Here is an 18,816-nt window from a genome sequence, read left to right as displayed (position 1 = left end):
AACTTGACCAGCCTACAAAGAGCTCTGACCTTAACCCAATGGTAAACTTTGGGATGAACTTGAACACCAACTGTGAGTCAGACCTGATCCCCAACACCTCACAAAGCTCTTTTGGCTGAATTGGATTAAACCCCATGCAGCGGGTTCAACATGGTAGTAAGATTGAAAACAGAGGAGTGAATCTTGTTACAGCAGCAGATTAATGCTTATGTTACTTTTGGCCAGAAGTGTTGTTGACACATTAACAAGCACAGGTAAATAATAACCAACTATTCAGAAATAAATTAATAAAAGCTAAATAATTATTGGTTATTAGCAATGATGCTCCCTCCAAAAAACGATCATACACATTTATATAAAAAAAGTCACATCAATCATTTAGAAGCCAAGACATAGTGCAGCAGATAGATTATAGGAATAAATAATATAGTTTAACATAATGAAAACATATTACAGTGTGCAAAGAAGGTCCCACGTTCCAATCTTACTGAAGTTATATTCCACAATTATTTTGATTTTTTTTTTTTTAAATATAGGCTGCATTAAACGGAGATAACATCATTTAAAGAAGGCCTTTTGTCTGTATTTTAGAATTATATAAAGTAGGCCTTAAATTGTACTAAAGTAGTCTATGGTATGTCTACTTGAGTATATGCACTTATTCCAACAATCAGTTTTTCCACACATCAGTATCTTTCAGCACACAGGAACATGTTTATTATGTGATGTGTTCATTGAGCTGGTTGTTGTTTTTCTCAAGTAGAGACTGCCTCTGTGAAGGAGTGTGCCATGAGCAGCACTAACCCCGCCCCTATCGCTTCCCATTGGCCAGTCTGGAATGTAAAATAACCAAGCCAGCATTCCCATTGGCTGGAGCTCAGGGTTACCTCCTCTGTTTATAATAAGAGGTCCGCGGCGGTCAGTTTGCTAGCATAGCATCGAACGTTGTGAACACTGTGTAGGTAAAAGAGTTTGGACCATTCAAAGCTATAATGAAGTTCGTCAGGTTTATAATGAAAAACGCCGCCTTGGCCAGTGTGCCCAAACACATCGAGCATTTCTCTAAATTCTCTCCTTCACCGCTGTCTATGAAGCAGTTTCTCGATTTCGGTGAGTATTGATCAGACGTGTCATGTGGGATAAAACTGTCAAGGGAGCTGTGTGCAAAGGGATTGCTCTATTTAACGAGATCAGAAATGTGTTAAGATTCAGTTACAGTCTACAATGCATGTTTCTTTGTCTACAGCAGCACAGTGCTTATAGTGCTGAGTGTTGCATCAGATCTGTAGCAAGCCCCCACAGCACTGTTTGGGCCCTGTTCGGGATATTTATGCTAACAAACATGCATTTTACAGTCTTTCAGCACTTAAAATAACAGTAATGGAAATTGTGAAGTGCAATTCAGTATTCCATTTGTTTTTTGAAAAATCAAACAATGCACACATCTAGTTTTTGTTCATAATTATTACTAGGGTTTGAGCTAATTGTTATTTTCATAACTTATTCACTGCTGTCAATTCATTTTTATTTGAAATGTCTAATACTATTCTCACTTTATTAAGAAAATATGGATCACTTTCACTGTTGAGTAATTTAATATTTGTTTTAAAGTACATACATTTACTGTAGTCTATAAAATGTCAGAATATTCTTAAAAAACGCCCAATCAACAATCACATTCCCAAAAGTATTGAGTTTATCCTCATATCACTTCTATTCAGCCCTAATTATAATTTCCTTTTTGTTGATCAGGTTCCATCAATGCCTGTGAGAAGACCTCTTTTGTGTTTTTGAGGCAGGAGCTCCCTGTAAGACTCTCAAACATCATGAAGGAAATTAACCTATTGCCTGACAAACTGCTCACAACTCCATCTGTACAAATAGTGCAGAGCTGGTAAGTCAAGCCAAGACAACTGCTTCATGTGTTGTTATGATCCATGTTGCTAACCTCTCAGCTGTGGCAGATATTATTCCAAAACAAAGGAACAAAATGAGAGTCCTTCTGCATCTTCGCTAACTCTTAAAACTTTTGTTGATACCAAATGACCCCCCCTGACTAGTGAGACGTTTACAGTCACAGCTGTTGACCGTTAATGTCTGAGTAGTAGAACCGTTTGCCAAGTTGAAGTCCTTCCAACTGTGTACAGAGGAGAGGCTCTCAACTGTGAACCTTACCCTACTTCTCCTCACATGTCACGTGACTTTGTTTTCAGGCTCTGCCTTTCTTCCCTTTTGTGAGGAGTGAGCTAAGGCGAAAACAGCCTTGCCTTTTCAGACCATGAGCTAATAAGTTTCCTGCAGAATCACTGTTTTCTATTTAACAATAGATGTTTATGTGTGTGTGAACATCTTTATTTTTTCTTAGGTACATCCAGAGTTTATTAGAAATCCTAGAATTTCTAGACAAGAGTCCTGATGACTACAAAGTTCTTGGAGAGTAAGTTTCTAAAATTCCTCAGCAACCTCGCCTTTTTTCTTGAATGGTTTTTTAAAACCTTTTTCTCTTAACTAAATCATCCTTTCAAATATGGAGATATTCTGCTTTTTTCAGTGTTATACCATATTAAAGTTATTATTTTGGGGGTTTGGACTGACAAAACATGACAAACTTGCATTATTATCTGACCTTTAATAGACCAATGATTAATTAAACTGTCTTAAATGAAGCAAATTATTAAACATTTCTTTATTGGGCAGAAATAGTTATTAACTATGCACATATCCGGTTTGCATAATTGTTTTTAGGGCTAGTGCTAATTGTTATTTGCATTATTTATTGACTTTTTATAGAGCAACAATTATCAACACAGTTATCGATAATAAAAAGAATGCTTTGTAATGCTCTTAAAACGCGTATTTCCCACTCAGTTTCTTATTGTCTTTCATCTGCAGGTTTGTTGACACATTAGTCACCATCAGGAACAGACACAACGATGTGGTGCCCACTATGGCTCAGGGTATCATAGAATACAAAGAGGCCTTCTCCCATGACACAGTAACCAACCAGAACATCCAATACTTTCTGGACCGCTTCTACATGAGCCGCATCTCTATCCGGATGCTCATCAACCAGCACAGTGAGTACGCTTTCACATTTCCCAGGATTTTCAGCGTGTTGGCAACAGTGCTTGTGTGTGCATGAAGGTACAAAAACTAGCTCTGGAAAAAATGACCAGTGTGACAGTTTTATATAAACTCACTGTGCTCTCTCTCTGTTGTCACTCAGAGGGAAAAATACGCTTTCACCCTGAAAAAACATGCAGTCCGCTTTATTGTCACTTTAAAGCTAACAGGTTTTCCTTTAGTCAACAATAACAATTAAACAAATATTTATTGTAGTGATTTCCGTTTTTTAATTCATATCATATCATCATTAAGGACTTCTCTTTCAGCAGATGCCCACTCCAGAATGATGACAATGTATTTGTTATTGCGAGCTCATACTGTTATCATCATCATCATCATCATCAGTCATGTGGAACAAAGATTGCAGAAGCATATCATGTTCTGACAGTGTAATCTCTTTCAACACCAGCTACAGGCAGGGCAAACCATGAAGCTTTAATGAATTTACAATAAATGTTCATATCGGTTTATGACTTGTTTTCCTTTCTGTGTTTTCTTTGCGTGCACTTATTTTATTACTTACCTAGTATAAATTGCGTTATCACCTGACCTTTAATAATTTTAGGTATTAGCTGTAATGAAAGCAAATACCAACATTTCGATCAAAAGTCAGGTTTTGTTTGTTGTATAGAAGAATAGTTATAAACGTAGGAAAATGATTTTCTGTAAGGTTTTTTTAGAAAACAAAAGAATCCAGTCTTTTTTCTATAAAGTGTTTCAAACACAAGGATTTTGCTTTGTTGTATGTAAAACATTATATAAAATGTAATAAAAAAACAATATTTTTGAATAAGTGTTATACATTCTATGGGATGTATTTTTAAAAGTATTAAAATTAAATAGAATATAACGTAATTTGTGCTTTCTGTACTTCTTAACCTTTTTTTTTTTTTCCCTGCAGCTCTTATTTTTGATGGTACCCTCAACCCTATCCACCCAACTACCATTGGGAGCATTGACCCTCACTGTGAAGTCGGAGATGTAGTCCAGGGTAAATATTAATTAATATCGGAAAACATAAAAATAAAGTCCTTCAATTTTATTCTGCTATAATCATTTCTGAAATGATCCTCCTCCCTTTCTGTTCAGATGCATTCCAAAGTGCCAAAATGCTGTGTGAGCAGTACTACCTCCGCTCCCCCGATCTGATCCTGCAGGAGATGTGCAGTAAGCTTACAGTAATTTACTCTGGCTGGTTAAAAACAAACCCAGATCCACTCTTAATTCAGACACCTCAAAGGGTAAGGGTCCTTGTTCTTAGAGAGATTTAAAGAAAGAACAAATAGAGCTTAGTCCTCTGTTTGTACACACAGACTCTTTGTATGCAAATTAACATACGGCTAGATGGACCTGAGAGGCCCCTCATTATAGCATGGAAGCTAAAGTAAAGGCTAAATGAGCCCCGGCTCACTGCATCAGACAATATTGACACACAGACCCTTTCCTCCCCATCCTCTTGAAAACATAAAAGCTTAGCAAAATAGTTGCCAGAAATGGAAAACATTGAGAGGATAATGGAATTCAAATGAAGTGGGAAACCTTATTAAAACACTTTTTGTTTGTTTTCTTTGCAGGCAAGAATAATAACCATCCGACGAGCATTGTATACGTGCCCTCTCACCTTTATCACATGCTTTTTGAGCTATTTAAGGTACGACAAAGTATAAGATATGAATTATATCAATGAGAAGTTGATTTAAATACCACTTATTATAAAATATTTTTTACAATATTATATTCTTCTTTTTGTAGAATGCCATGAGGGCCACTATTGAGACGCATGACGACAGCAACAACCTCCCACCCATTAAAGTCCTAGTTTCTCTTGGAGACGAGGACATGTCAATCAAGGTAGGTTTGCAAATTACTTTATATCTTCTTGAAATGGTCAAACAATCTAAAATTTAGAAAGTCTTCTTTGTGATGTGTACCTTTGAGGGTTCTTTCGTAATGTTCACATACTTCCTAATAGCAGCCGTATTAGAGCTTTACATAAGTCTTTGTGTGAACCAGCACATTTTTAACAATTTAAATTGAGCCTGTTAAACCACCCTATTGAACACAAGCAACATAGACCTTTGCTTTCAGAGCTAAGAGAACCTGCTTTCTTTGTCACTGCCACCCAAATCACTCTCTTGACCTGATGTGTAAGGATTTACATCCACCCCAATTTGTCTCCTGAGTTCTGTTAAGATTCACTGCATGATTAGCTCCATGGTCTGTTATAAACCTTGTGACAATACATGTGGTAGCCAAGTCATACATACACCGCCAACGATGTACAACGCAATTTTAATTAAACACCTAAAATGTAAATTTAGGATTTAGGACATGCTGCACTTGATAATATTTCTATATCAACAATGAATCGCACATTTACCATGATGATATGTGCAGTGGAGCAACCGAAGGCCACTTACCTTCTAGTGTTAAGTGGAGGCCATGTGTTCATGGCAGGCGGACACTCGTCTGCCGGCATCACCTCTGTCTTTTAAATGTCATGTCACTGTGTCCCTCCCTCCTCTGCGCTGTCTCACCACTCTGTATCTGCCCCGTCTGCAGGTGAGCGACAAGGGCGGTGGTGTCCCCTTTCGCAAGATGGAGAACCTTTTCAGCTACATGTACTCCACCGCTCCTGCTCCACAGATAGGAGAACGCACACGGCCTCCACTGGTAAGGAGATAGTAGAGATATATTGACTCAATTCCACTCCTGCATTTATTGAAAACACATTAGGTTGTTTATGTTTTTTTGGTTCTATGTTCGTCCCATTCTCTCTTATTAATGTTTAGTGGGATTTTCAAATTCGGCACAAATCACCTTCACTTTGACTCAAATAGGAACTGGTTGAATTTGGGGTACAAAGGACAAGGTCAATTTGACCTTGCCAATCATAATTTTATCTATAAATCGAGAATTTGGACAATAATTTGTACAAATATACTCAAGATAATAACAGGAGAGAATGATGCAATAATGTAATTTTGTACAGGCATTTATATCACTGCAACTTGAGGGGTCAATTCTTCTTTGAATACTTTCACAAGTGTAATGTCACTGCATATTGCTCCAAAAAGCCTACACACATTGAAATACTTATTTAGCCTCTGGTTTAAACTGTCTTTCCTATTTAAAGATTGAAATCCTGGCATCATTTTGTTTCTATCAAACGGAGTGACTTCTAAAGCAAGCAAACTTGACAAAGGACCCGTTTGTTCCGCAATGATAGAAGGACGCTGCTGCTTGCAGTGTGACAGAGAACAAAGCCTTCTCAAACCCTTCATCCCCCTTCTCTCTGTCTGTCTGTGTGCAGGCTGGCTTTGGCTACGGTCTGCCCATCTCTCGCCTCTATGCTAAGTACTTCCAGGGGGACCTGCAGCTCTACTCCATGGAGGGCCACGGTACGGACGCTGTCATCTACTTGAAGGTGAGCCAGACGTGGTGATCATGCATGAAACTACGACAGGATGCCAAGAGTTTGAAAGTCTGCAGCACAGAGAGAAAAACTGCCCTGTGGCACAAGCGCCAAACTCTGCAGACCTGTCAAGCCGGGTATGACAGGAAATTTGTAATTACATGTTGTCTTCCTGTCTCTCCAGGCGCTGTCCACTGACTCCATCGAGAGGCTGCCGGTGTACAACAAAACCGCTCTGAAGAACTACAAAGTGAGGCAGGAGGCAGACGACTGGTGCATACCCAGTAAAGAGCCTCTAGATCTGAGCAGATATAAAGTTCCCAAGTGAAAAGTTCCCTCAAGCTCACATTTAGTACCATGAAGCCTTCTTCATATTCCCATGGCAACATTTTGCTGCTAAGAGGGTTCTCGCCAGACTAAAGGAGGCAGACTACCCTTTTATCTTTGGTTTTAGAAGTAGCATGACATCCTGAAATGATGTTGCTTTCAATCCCATCGTTCTTTTTTGGGTTCTTCATAGGAAAATATAAACCAATGCATCATAGATCAGGTGCAGGTAGAGACATAGGCAGCACTTGTGACTAAAAACAGTGGATATGTGTGTGGAGCAATGTAAAGGAGGCTTCTAATATTCCAGTTTAGGACAAAACAAGTGCAGCATGTTTATTACAGCAGGTATTTGAGGAGCGACATTAGGACTTTAAACAGGGCGGAACCTGTTGTTGAACAATGTAAGAGAACTATATCCTGTAGGAAATGTCACCCATGCCTTAAAGTAGCAACTTCACCCAAAGGTTCATTTTATTTAAATACTTGAAGTATGGAAAATAATACTTATGTTGCACCTTGGTAAATTTACCGTAATAGAGCAAGAGAGTCTGTAGATTTGACCAAATGTATGACTTTGAAAGTGTTTATTGTGCTTATGCATGGATATTAGTTTGGAGCTTTTGACCTGTAAAGGTAAAGTGACAGTTTTGTTTTGACTGACAAGATACAAGGTTATCTTACCATCAGTTTTCTGGACCAGACTGCCCCTCTTCCGTGCAAAAATGTACATGTTTTGCATATGAGAAAGTACTGCACTATAGGGCCCAATTTGTATTTAATATTCTTGCTTTTTGTTTGGAGGTTTAGTGCTTCTAGCTGAGTTCCATAGAGGCTGGTGTTGTTAAACCCCAGAAGGCAATGTATGGGCTTTCTACTCCCGTCTGTGTTCCAGTATTGCAATGCCAGTCTCTGATTGTTCATCACACTGTGCCATGTGAGGAAAAGAATGTCCATCTATTTTGAAAATGTGTTATTTTGTATTAAATGAATCCCAATCATACTATAATTTAAAGGTTATTTTTATAGGCTACACTTTTTGCGACTGAAATGATTGTACATAGTGTGCATAAGTCCAAATAATAAAAAGACAACTTAAATACTACATGGTTCTTCTGTGTTATTTAATACTGCATACTGAGTGGGAGACTAGACTGTTGATTAGCTCTAAAGAGGGGATTGATTATATCAGTCAGTGGAGGATCCCTGTGGTCTTCACTTGCAGCTGTGTTAGAAGAAAGGAGAAGCAAAGTGTGGAGTAAGGCTGTGAATCTAGTGATGAACGTACCATGATACAGGGGTTGTTCAATGTATTGCTAGCAACGCTATATATTGAGATTTTTTATTACATTTTAGGAGAACTAGAAGTATGAAAAACACCATGTGCATAACATCTAACTTAACTTAACTTTTTAATTATGTTCACATTTTGGACCCTTTGAATCCTTTTTGGATGATTCAGGTCAAATTGACCCAAGACAAAAGACAAGTTTTTTTTTTTCATTCAGTACAGTGTGCTCTGAATTTATCTTAGTCCCATTAAGCAATATAGCACTAATTGTGTGCAATCTAAGGAACTTATTAACATTTCCTGTCCATACAACAAATGAAAGTCCTTGCAGGATCCTTAAGGTGAAAAATGTAAGATCATTCAAATACATTTCATTTATCTTGTGATTTTTTTCCAAGTAAAGACAACGTTTGAAAACACAAATTGCATAAAATGGATAAGAAAAGAAACATATAGAAAAGAATACAGATATACCCGCAAAGTCATAAGATAGCTGTCTAGGAGTTGTGAGGTGTGGGGTAAGGCACTCAAAAGGGAGGTGCAGCAACTGTAGACATACAGTAAACACGCACAAACCACAAAATATACAACTGTTTTAGAATCGATGAAAACTAGATATCACCAGACTCAACTGTATTAATATGTTCTTATGCTATTCATCAGGTGTGGAAAATGTTTCCCGTCAGTGTTACTGGATCTGTTCTAAAGCTGGTGATGAGATCACATGTTCTTCCCCTGTAGCCATTCCAGCAGCAGACCGTCAGGCACAAAATACACATCTTACCGAATACATGGCTGCAGACTGATTTATGTGAGTAAAAGTTTCCACCTGTGGGTACACAGAGTGACAAGGTGGGTCACACTTATTGAAAATGTTTGGCCCAGAGCCCAATAGGACAGAGGTTGTAATGTGGAGTGTGTGTGTGTGTGTGTGTGTGTGTGTGTGTGTGTGTGTGTGTGTGTGTGTGTGTGTGTGTGTGTGTGTGTGTGTGTGTGTGTGTGTCTGTGTGTGTGTGTCTGTGTGTCTGTGTGTCTGTGTGTGTGTGTTTCAAAACTACCTGGCAATATACATTTAAATAGGCTATACCTAAACAAACTACAACATTAAAATGCTGCTTAATTACTTGATAATGAATGATTCATTAATATTTAGAGCGATGTTTTAAAGGGGTATACTGTTAAAATAATATATTGATTTGAGCTTCAGTATTTTAGCAGATAATACTTATTCAAGGGAAATTTGGGATGCAGTGGTTGTGGTTGTTGTGGTTTTTCTTTTCTCTTTTATACTTTCGCATAAGTATAGTTTCAGATTCCTTCCACCACTGACCAATGGCATGTACTTTAAGGGAATAATACAATGATACATGAGAAGTATCAGCAATATACTGTATTTGGTTCAAACTTTTAATGAACTGTATTATTTTTACTTCTTAAATTCGGTGACATGTTCAAGTAGTTTTGACTAGAGCATACCAATCACATACTACATTTGGCATCTGGGGATGCCCAGTTTTTGTTGATTAATAAAATTTCCGGCATGTGGCACGCGTCAAGTGCGGCTCATTTTACAGTCCCTCTTGTGTTTTTATAAGCCAACAAGCTGTCAACAACTGTTCTAAATACAGCCGTAGACCAGGATGTTTACCTCCAGGCTACTACAGCTACATCGAGGAGTGGAAAGAATCCAACAGTGCCCTTCTCCGTATCTCATACAAATAAAAAGGCTGATTACCTCTCCATAGCAACAGGAACAATTTCTACAGTACAGTGACAGGAACATCATGTTCAAATCTGCATGTTCGTGTGAACTGTGCAAAAATATATTTCCTGGAAAAGGTGGGTAAAGGAACAAATTCAATGTTGGTGTCACATCAATCAGTTATGTGGGGGATACTTGTGGTTAAGCTAAATTAATGAAAAGAGAGAAAATAAAGACATTGAGATTAATTTTTAAAATGTGTCGGATGTTATGGGCAAACAAGGTATTAAGCAAGTGTACAAAGAAGTTGACACGAGTTGGCTCAAACATTTAGGATAAACAGTTGAAGAAGTTTAATAGTAGGATAATGAATTAACAAATAAAGAAATAAGCTAAATGTAACGGATAATTAGGTAATGGATAAGCAGGTGAAAAGTTAGCTAATGTTGTTGAGTTGACGGCTGAAATTGTTAGAAAGTTAATAAATACCAAAACATAAACATATAAAATAGTTGGCTACGACTTTTGGATTAACGCTAAAGTAATTAGTTTATAGTGTTGGAAAAACTGTTCAAATAGCTGGCTAAAGGTAAAGGATCAACAGTTGATATCCTAAGCTAAAAAAGAATGATAACTTAAATAGACATTTAACACGTAGGCCTACTGTATAGAAAACCAGTAGAAATAACCTTCTTAGATTAATTAATAAACAGTTGTAGTAGTTTAAAGCAATGCATTTTATTGTAACACAAAGATGAAATCTCTTGAAAAGCTTCTGTTATCCAGAGAGCTTATTCCAGGTATTTAACCTCCGAAAATAACATTGAAGTGGGATCAGGAAGTGCAACATTGCTAACCTATTTGCTGGGATTTCGGACTCATTCCTGCAGCACTCCATATCTTTGAAATAGTCAAAAGTGATGGAAAATTGTAATGTCCTGCTTCTAGGACAATAAGTAGGCTAGTATCCTAGTAGCAGGTTACTAATGGAAGCTTCACCAAATGACTGGGAAGTTGACAGTTTAATTGTGATAATTAAGGTTCAATTGTATACACACAAGTGATCACATTTGAACATAACGGGTAGTGTCGATGAGATTAATTAAAGCTATATATCTATCTGGCAGTACATACTGAAAATTAGAAAGAGAACTAGAAATTAAACTCATGCTAGATTTTAAACTCATGCTCCGTTTAAGTGGGCTAAATAATATGTGATACCGGTAACATTACGTCTCTGTTTGTTATTAATAACAGTGGAGCCTCTGCACCGCCCTGTAACCTGCTGTATATGAACGAGTCTCTATGGCAACGTTAGCTCACCTTATCATTGGTGTGTTAACGGGGATTTGGCTGACGAGCTTTCTAAAAGCCGGCGATTCCACAGAGGACAGAGGCTGCAGATCTTCAACACTCTGCCACAAGTCTCTCAACTTCTCGGGGTTCAAGCAGCAGACCGACAGAAAGTTACCTTCTGTTGCTTTGGCCTGCACGCTCTCCTGTCTTTTTCTTTTCTTTTCTCCGAGCATGCAGCTCTGCATTGTGAGCCTGCAGCTCTCAATCGCGAATCTGTTTTTGCAGCCCTCTTAATAGTAAACAGGCTTACTGAGTTTCTCTACCTGCACAATTGTTTCTTTAGTGTCTGAATGTCTTGCGATTGAAGTATATCTTGTAGCGATGTTTGTGAAGATGATGAAGAAGTATCCGGAGACACCAGCTTGTATAATAAGGTTTGTTACAACACCATAGTATCATACACCAACACGGGCAATACGAGGTTCCCAGAGCCAATTGTGGAAGTCCCCCCGAAATCTCTTTGTGCATACAATTTATAGGAGAAAATGTGTGTGGCCAAATGCGATGTTCTGTAGTTTACCCAAATAAGGTGATCTATACGTTTGTACAACATGTCTTGCGCGTACCCAAATAAGGTGAGATATACGTTTGTCTTTTTATTACTCATCCATGGAGGCCTTCTGACATATTCCAGAGGTTTGTTATACAACACCCTGTTGTACAACATCACTCTCTGCACTCTCTATGACCTCAGAGAGTAACTAACTGTATATGAACTGATTTAACTAACTGTATGTATGAACAGATTTAATACACCACACGATGTTGATTTTTTCTTAAAAACAAAAAACCACATCATTTCGGGTTAAAATGTGTTGTAACTGCGTTACTGAGAATTGTAACGGGTATTATATTACCCAAATTTCAGAAGCAATGCGTTATATTACTGCGTTACAGCAAAAAGTAATACATTAGCCTACTGTGACTCCGTTACTTTTGTAACACGGTACACCCAACACTGATGATAAAAATGTAAAGATCAAAGAAAAGATCATTTAAAGAAAATATTGACTAGTGTCATACAGTATGAAATCACACTTCTGCATCTAATTTAAAGGCAATACACAATAATTTAAAGGCCGATTTACCCTGCACTTTTGTCTGTTTGTTGAGTTTTCATTTTGATAACAGATGATGTTCATTATGAGTGGCAACCCTTGCATAAATGATTGTTTTCACACTTATTCCCTCCTGTAGACAATGTGTAGTAACTGTACTAAACACTTTTGCCACTTTGAGCTGACCACACAGACATAAAAACTGCCAACACCGTATTCTTCTCATGTCTACATTTGCGACTCGTCCAGGAAAGTAACACCTAAACTAAGTGAGAAAGATGCTGTTAAACAAAAGTATGCAAATTCCCCTGTCTGTGCCTTTACTGAATTTAAGGCTTTAAGTTTCTCATCATGCTGATATGAAGTATGAGTAACTTCGAAAATGAGGTTATGAGTCAAATGTTTGCTTATATTTGCATATGGTAATATATTTGGAAGATGTCCAGTATTTTACAAGGCTAGTCAGCCAAATGTAAAATCATTTATTATTTAAATAATTTACTATTTTTGTAAGCACTTTCAAAGTCTATACCCTATGAGCTGCTCTACACATGCCCTGGCTAGAACAGGTTGTCAAATAAGTTCAAGGTTAGGGGATGATTGACTGAAATGAATACTGCAGAGAGAAACTTAATATATACCCTAAATATAGGCCAAAGATTATCCAGGACTAAACGGGAAAAAAAGACTTCAGTTCTTTTTATGTAGTTGCTCTTTTTCACGTGGCCTGGCTGCTGAAAATGAGGATGCAATGTGATATATATATATATATATATATATTGACACTGGTGAGTTTAATGCATTTTTGTTCAGATGGTTGCTACTAACATGTGTTTGCTATCTCCTTGTATCAACAAAAGATGAAACTGAAGAAGGCTGTCAGTGTAGCTACACATGGGTTGTCAGCTCAGTTCTTTTTAAACGAGTGTAAACAGCACAAACGTGTTTTTAAAATTGAACTATGAAATAACAGTTAAAAAAGAAAAGTGCTTTAGATCTTTTTTTGAATCAGGCATTTTTGCATAAATGACAAATAATCATCAGAATATGCAGATATTAACACACTTTCTGTGATTAAACAATGAGTAAGCACAAACTATTGTGCAACTGTGTTTCTCTCCCCAGATGGTTGTCTTAGCTGTGGCTGTGTTTGTAACATTGTCATCTTGTGCAGTTGGCTGCTCAGGGAGCACACATTCAGTGAGCATGAGCAGCTTTGTTCACGGGCTAGAAGGCAGATGGAACTTAAAATTCATACATTATGTAACAAAAGTTTTGGTTTTTTCCCTGATATTATTAAGCACAGACAGAACTGTGCTGAGCTTTTGTCACACTGAACTTTCATAAAGAGAATAGAATGTTACATTATATTAAAGCCGTGCGCACCAAGTCAGTGACAGATACTTTTTCAAGGTTTTATTCAAAGTTTCAAGGTTTTCACACATATTTCTATTTTCCAGACTGAGCTGCAGCCTTGGCGCATGGAAAAAACTAACTGATTAATCAACCTGCAGAAATGAAATCACTTTGCTAATCCGGTAATCATTTAAGGTAATTTTAAAGAAATTACGTAAAGAAATTTCCGGTTCCAGCTTCCTAATTGTGAAGATTTGCAAGTGTTAATGGACTTGTGTGACAGAAAACTTATAGATTTTGGTCTGTCAAACAAAAGAGATATTTGAAAACATCACTATAACCTTTAGGGTATTTAGGCATTTTATGGGCCAAACATTTCTAAAATGTTTGCATAAATAGTGAAAACAACTGTCCGATTTGTCACTAATCGACATTGGTGTTGCAAACTTGGGTGAGGATGATGTGCAAATCTCATGTATTTATGAGGCACATTAGGCTTTACACTTAAACCTCTGCCCATGGCTATAGCAAAAACTATTAAAATCCTGTAAAGAAATAGACCAAAAGGGTCCATTGCCTCTTGAGTGCAACCCAAACCACAAAAGGTAAAAAATAAGAAAATCCAATTTCCATTTAGTAATATGGATTTTTTAAATAATTATTATTTTATAGGCTGACAAGTTCATTTCTAAACATTATTGTTCTTTTAAAGATTATTATACTAGAATGTACATGAGCTGCAAAATCTGAATCACTCATTGTTATGTTCATCTTAAAATATCATAAATATTTAATAATGTGCTGTCTTTTTTAATGACGCTGCAAAATTTAAATCTTTCCTAAAATTACACACAGAGAAAGAGAATGAGATGAGTGAAGAAACAACACGTCAGCAGCAGAATGCTCTGACTCAAGTAGCCTCTTTATATTCATTACTCACTGTCTGTCTCCATCAGCACATCAGCTGCTGAATGTCTCATTTTTTTTTCAATCACAGATGCAAATCATAGCAGCCGATCAGTCAATATAATAACATTCTTTATAAAAATGTTTTACTTAAAATTGAAGTGATGATGACAAACCAACATGCCTTTCTCTTAAAAAAGACCTGACCCCTGCTTCCTATACACAGTCCTGTACCAGGCATGGTGTGCCACCGACACCACCAACAAGGACAAGATGTGTGACTGCCAAGTCAAATGGAGAGGTAGCTAGAATGGTTGGTCCTTCTTTTCTAAAGGTAAGGGTCCCCAGTTGTCTTATAGTTGTGTACATGTAAGCAAATGTGGCAGCCACTCCCCACTGTGGCAGGCAGGGTGTTGCCAATACTGAGGCTGCTGGAAGAACTGTTGTATTTTCCGATCCACACCCATCCTAGTCAACAAGTGTCGTGGCAGATGTACTTCTACATATTCCCAGAACCCTCATGTGGTTTTTTGGCATACTGCGGAGGTTTAAAACAAGAATTGTGTCACTCCTAAAGTGTACTTCTGATGTGCATTGCTTTTCCATCTGCAGGTTTAGTGTGATGTAAAGGGTTTATTGGTTGTGATGGTGTAGGTCTATTCTTTGATATCAACACACTTCTATTTGGGCCCTGTAGAAGAGACTAATCTCGTGACTAAATATGTGCCTTTTTGCCGGGAGATCTACACAAAAATAGACATACATACATACAGCACATTAAAGACTAAATTGTGTACTTCTTTTCTCCAAATTATATTCTGTGAAGAATCCAAACAAAATACTCATGCACATTTTTTCAAGTAATCTAATTACAATCCCACATCTAACCAAACATGTGCCAACCATGCATCTAATACATATACAGATGAAAAATCCATCCATCAAACCATCCAATTTATTCCATCCTCTTTTTAGAAACGGCTGGTGCCTGTGTTTTACACAAGGTGGCGCACTAACATCAGTGTAAGCCTGGTGGCAGTGTGTTCATGGTGTTCAGCTTCTGGTACAGTTGTTTTACAACAGGAGGACAGGCTTTATTAGAGTGAACATGGGCAGGTCAAAGGAACTGATCCCTGAACATGTAATTGTTAGCAGTTACCAGGTTATTTTGCTGCAGTTTCGCTGTATGTAATCCATACCTTTCATTCATATCCCACTGAAAGAATTCTGATGAGCCCTTATTTTTTCCTTTTATGGTCACAGAGGGCATCCTAAAAGTGGGGCCAAAACATTCAGTATTTTTTACTCCTTGTGTTTTACAACTTAGAGGTGGCGCGTCATCGCTGAAATATGCATCAGAAGCGGTGGGGCTGTGGTCTTCAGAAATATTTCACCAGTCTGACCAACACCTCTCCACAGGAGGGGCGTGGTTAGGAAGAGGCGGCTGCAATCCTATTGGTGGATGGTCGGCCCGGACGACAGGAGAGAAACTCCAGGAAAACGGACGGAGCTCGCGCACGATGTAACGGGAAATGTTACATTTTTGCGTAAAGAGGAAACTTTGTATGGACATGAGGAATAATTTGGGATAACTTTTTATTTCTAACAGAAAAGCCGGATTCATAAGGAAATCACCACCATTTTATTCCAATATTTGAAGCTACAGGGTATTTTTTAAACAGCTTTCGACCTTACTAAAACATGACTGAATGACAATTTGACGAATGGAAATGCGAATTGAGCACACAGCTGTCCACTGAGGAGAGGAGGTGCTCAGAGAAGCCCTCCAATGCTTACCTTTTGTCGGCACTTCAAAGCAAGTTGTTAAAACTATTTTTTTTCCGCGAGCTTCAATTAGAAAATAAGGTAAAAACATGGCAGAGCACGAGAGCCTGGAGTTTGGAAAAGCAGATTTTGTGCTTTTGGACAACGTGTCTCTGGAAGAATTCATGACTAACTTAAAACTCAGGTAAGCAAACCCCACTGCGGTCATTAACCTTTCTAAATCCATTCATGCTCAGGAAAATAGTTTGAGGTAAAGAAACCACGTTCAGGTGAGGACAAACATGGCTTGTAGCGTCATTTTAGCCCAAATGTGTCTAGTTGTTTCATTTTAGCCACTCAACAGGTGCAACCTGGCTCATTCAGAGTGTAATTGTATTGTTTGGCATAATATATTATGACTGAACACAACTTGACAAACAAGCTAGTCTGCCAATTATGTTAATGTTGTTGTCACTGCACCTGCGACGATACTGTAGTCTTTTTAATTACAATCGTTGGAGTAATGCCTCTACATTCATTTGATTCCTTCTCTCGATCTAACCGGTAATTCTTTTGCTGTGTGAGACTCCACCCAAACAACACACACACACACACACACACACACACACACACACACACACACACACACACACACACACACACACACACACACACACACACACACACACACACACACACACACACACACACACACACCTACCTCTCTGCTGTTGTCAGTGGCTAAGTGTCAAGCATGCTTTGTGAAATGAACAGAGCTGTTGTGGGTTAACTGGACTGTGGCTTCACTTTCACCATCTCGGTTCCTCACCTCTGCTATCTGTAGTGAAAGTGCAAACGGATCCCTGATGGCACTTTAATAGAGCTGTTGGTTATGTGCTTGGAATGACTAGGTGGTCGTGTGGAAAGGCATGGTACAGTAGATGTCCAAAAGAACACTACAAGTGTAGCTTTCTACAGAAGGATACACATTTGCAATGAGAGAAAGTTTACTCTTCCTGTTTGACAGTAATTTTAAATGTGATTTTAAAGTAACCTTTCCAAAGAACACAATAATTTGTTCTGGTATGATATTAACTTTAATAGAAGAAAGGCATTGTACACATTTGGCCTAAATATCCTGTCAAAAACAAATGTACAAATATATTTAAGGAATTTAGAATTCTTGTTTTGAAGGAATTGAGTACCATTTTTCTCTGAGCTATGTGGTGACTGTATAATGACATGGCTTCACCCCCAAAACCCCAAAAATATTCTGGTCTTCAGATCATCACACATTGGAATGGTTGTTATATTTTGATATGTTTTTGTTTGCTGAGATTGTTTCAAAAGCCTGCAAAAGGGCAGGATGGACTATTGTCTGAATCCTCTTTTTGTATGACTTCAAGCGACACATAAGATAAAATAAGACTTGACTTCCTGGAGGGGAAAGAAATGTGTAACCTCAGAACAAGAAACAGTGAGAGGACACAGATAAAGAGCTGTTACATTACCAAGTCCCTATACTTAACAGGAGAACTGTGTGTATGGAGCTTGGACGTAAGGTGTGCATCTTGTTGTGGACATGACGTTAGTCTTTATTTTATTTGTATTAGATCTGCTATAGATTTTTGATGAAAAACTGCTTTGGAAGATCACTTGGTTGATAAAATAGATTTTTAAGCCAGTCCCAGTACAACATTCTCGACCCACTACCAGCAGTGACTTGTATAAATATTTTGAGGATCTTAATGATGCAGGTTTCATGTTGGCTCGTATACTGGATAGTTTCCCTTCTTTGGCCAAGTACAGTGGGCCACAAGGCTTACTAAACTTTTCAAGAAGGATCTCCACACCTTTTTTCAAGCCAAGCCTGTGTTTCTTCTGGCTCCAGATAGTTTGTGTCCTTATTTACAAAGTTCTCCTAATTTATTTGCATCAAGCATGATTGTCATAGTCTCTTTGCTAATGTTTAAGGTTTGATTCATGCTTGGAAATGTAGAACTGCTACGCAAGGTCTGCCCATATGGAAGTTTTGAAGAGTATATTAATAAACAACAGAAAGGAGGGTTAGCCTAAGTATGATTGGTTGTTGTCAGAACAGATACTACTTTGTTGACAGTAGGGCTGCCAACCATGATTATTTCATCATTAATTAATCTGCAACTATTTGAATCTATTTGAACACTTTTAAGTTTGTAAAACATGTTAAAGAAACATCAAACATAACTAAATTATCAAAATAGTTGCCAACTATTTTCGTCTTGATCACTGTCAAATTGACTTAAGAAGGTTAAATTCTAAGGTTTTTTAAACATTAGTTCTTTATATCTTATAGTCTTTCCAAAGATTCCAAACTTTTGATGTTTCCATTCTGTAAAGCTGCTGCTTGACCTTGTCTTACAGTACAATACATGAAATATTTTTCGTGGTTTGGATTGTTGGTCAAAATAGAAAACAAAGACATTTAATTAATAAAAGAAATAGTGAATTTTCACTGTTTTCTGATGTGTTTCTT

At 37.7% G+C, this 18,816-nt stretch overlaps 2 protein-coding genes across 2 annotated transcripts in view; both read left to right on the top strand.

The window, feature by feature from the left end:
- Nucleotides 1-885: 885 nt before the first annotated feature.
- pdk2a (pyruvate dehydrogenase kinase 2a) lies at nt 886-7,973 on the top strand. The gene is made up of 11 exons (XM_063892788.1): nt 886-1,110; nt 1,753-1,894; nt 2,366-2,437; nt 2,893-3,077; nt 4,028-4,117; nt 4,216-4,293; nt 4,701-4,777; nt 4,879-4,977; nt 5,689-5,799; nt 6,440-6,553; nt 6,726-7,973. Exons 1-11 carry the CDS (start codon nt 993-995, stop codon nt 6,867-6,869), a joined length of 1,230 nt encoding a protein of 409 aa, XP_063748858.1. The 5' UTR covers nt 886-992; the 3' UTR covers nt 6,870-7,973.
- A 7,325-nt stretch (nt 7,974-15,298) lies between these two features.
- The window catches only part of myo1d (myosin 1D), a 101,002-nt gene continuing 97,484 nt past the window's right edge, over nt 15,299-18,816 (top strand). The window contains exon 1 of the mRNA XM_063893115.1: nt 15,299-16,506. Within this exon, the coding sequence (XP_063749185.1) occupies nt 16,412-16,506 (95 nt within the window). The 5' untranslated portion in view covers nt 15,299-16,411. The remainder of the gene's footprint in view (nt 16,507-18,816) is intronic.

Source organism: Eleginops maclovinus, chromosome 10 (assembly GCF_036324505.1).
Source record: "Eleginops maclovinus isolate JMC-PN-2008 ecotype Puerto Natales chromosome 10, JC_Emac_rtc_rv5, whole genome shotgun sequence".
Taxonomy (NCBI): domain Eukaryota; kingdom Metazoa; phylum Chordata; class Actinopteri; order Perciformes; family Eleginopidae; genus Eleginops; species Eleginops maclovinus.
The sequence above is the reverse complement of the archived record's forward strand: the minus strand, read 5'-3'. Positions and strand labels throughout refer to the sequence as shown.

Coding starts and splice junctions, on each gene's coding strand:
- pdk2a (XM_063892788.1), top strand. CDS start 993: ATGAAGTTCGTCAGGTTTATAATGAAAAACGCCGCCTTGGCCAGTGTG. Junction 1,111..1,752: donor GAAGCAGTTTCTCGATTTCG/GTGAGTATTGAT, acceptor TTTGTTGATCAG/GTTCCATCAATGCCTGTGAG. Junction 3,078..4,027: donor GATGCTCATCAACCAGCACA/GTGAGTACGCTT, acceptor TTTTCCCTGCAG/CTCTTATTTTTGATGGTACC.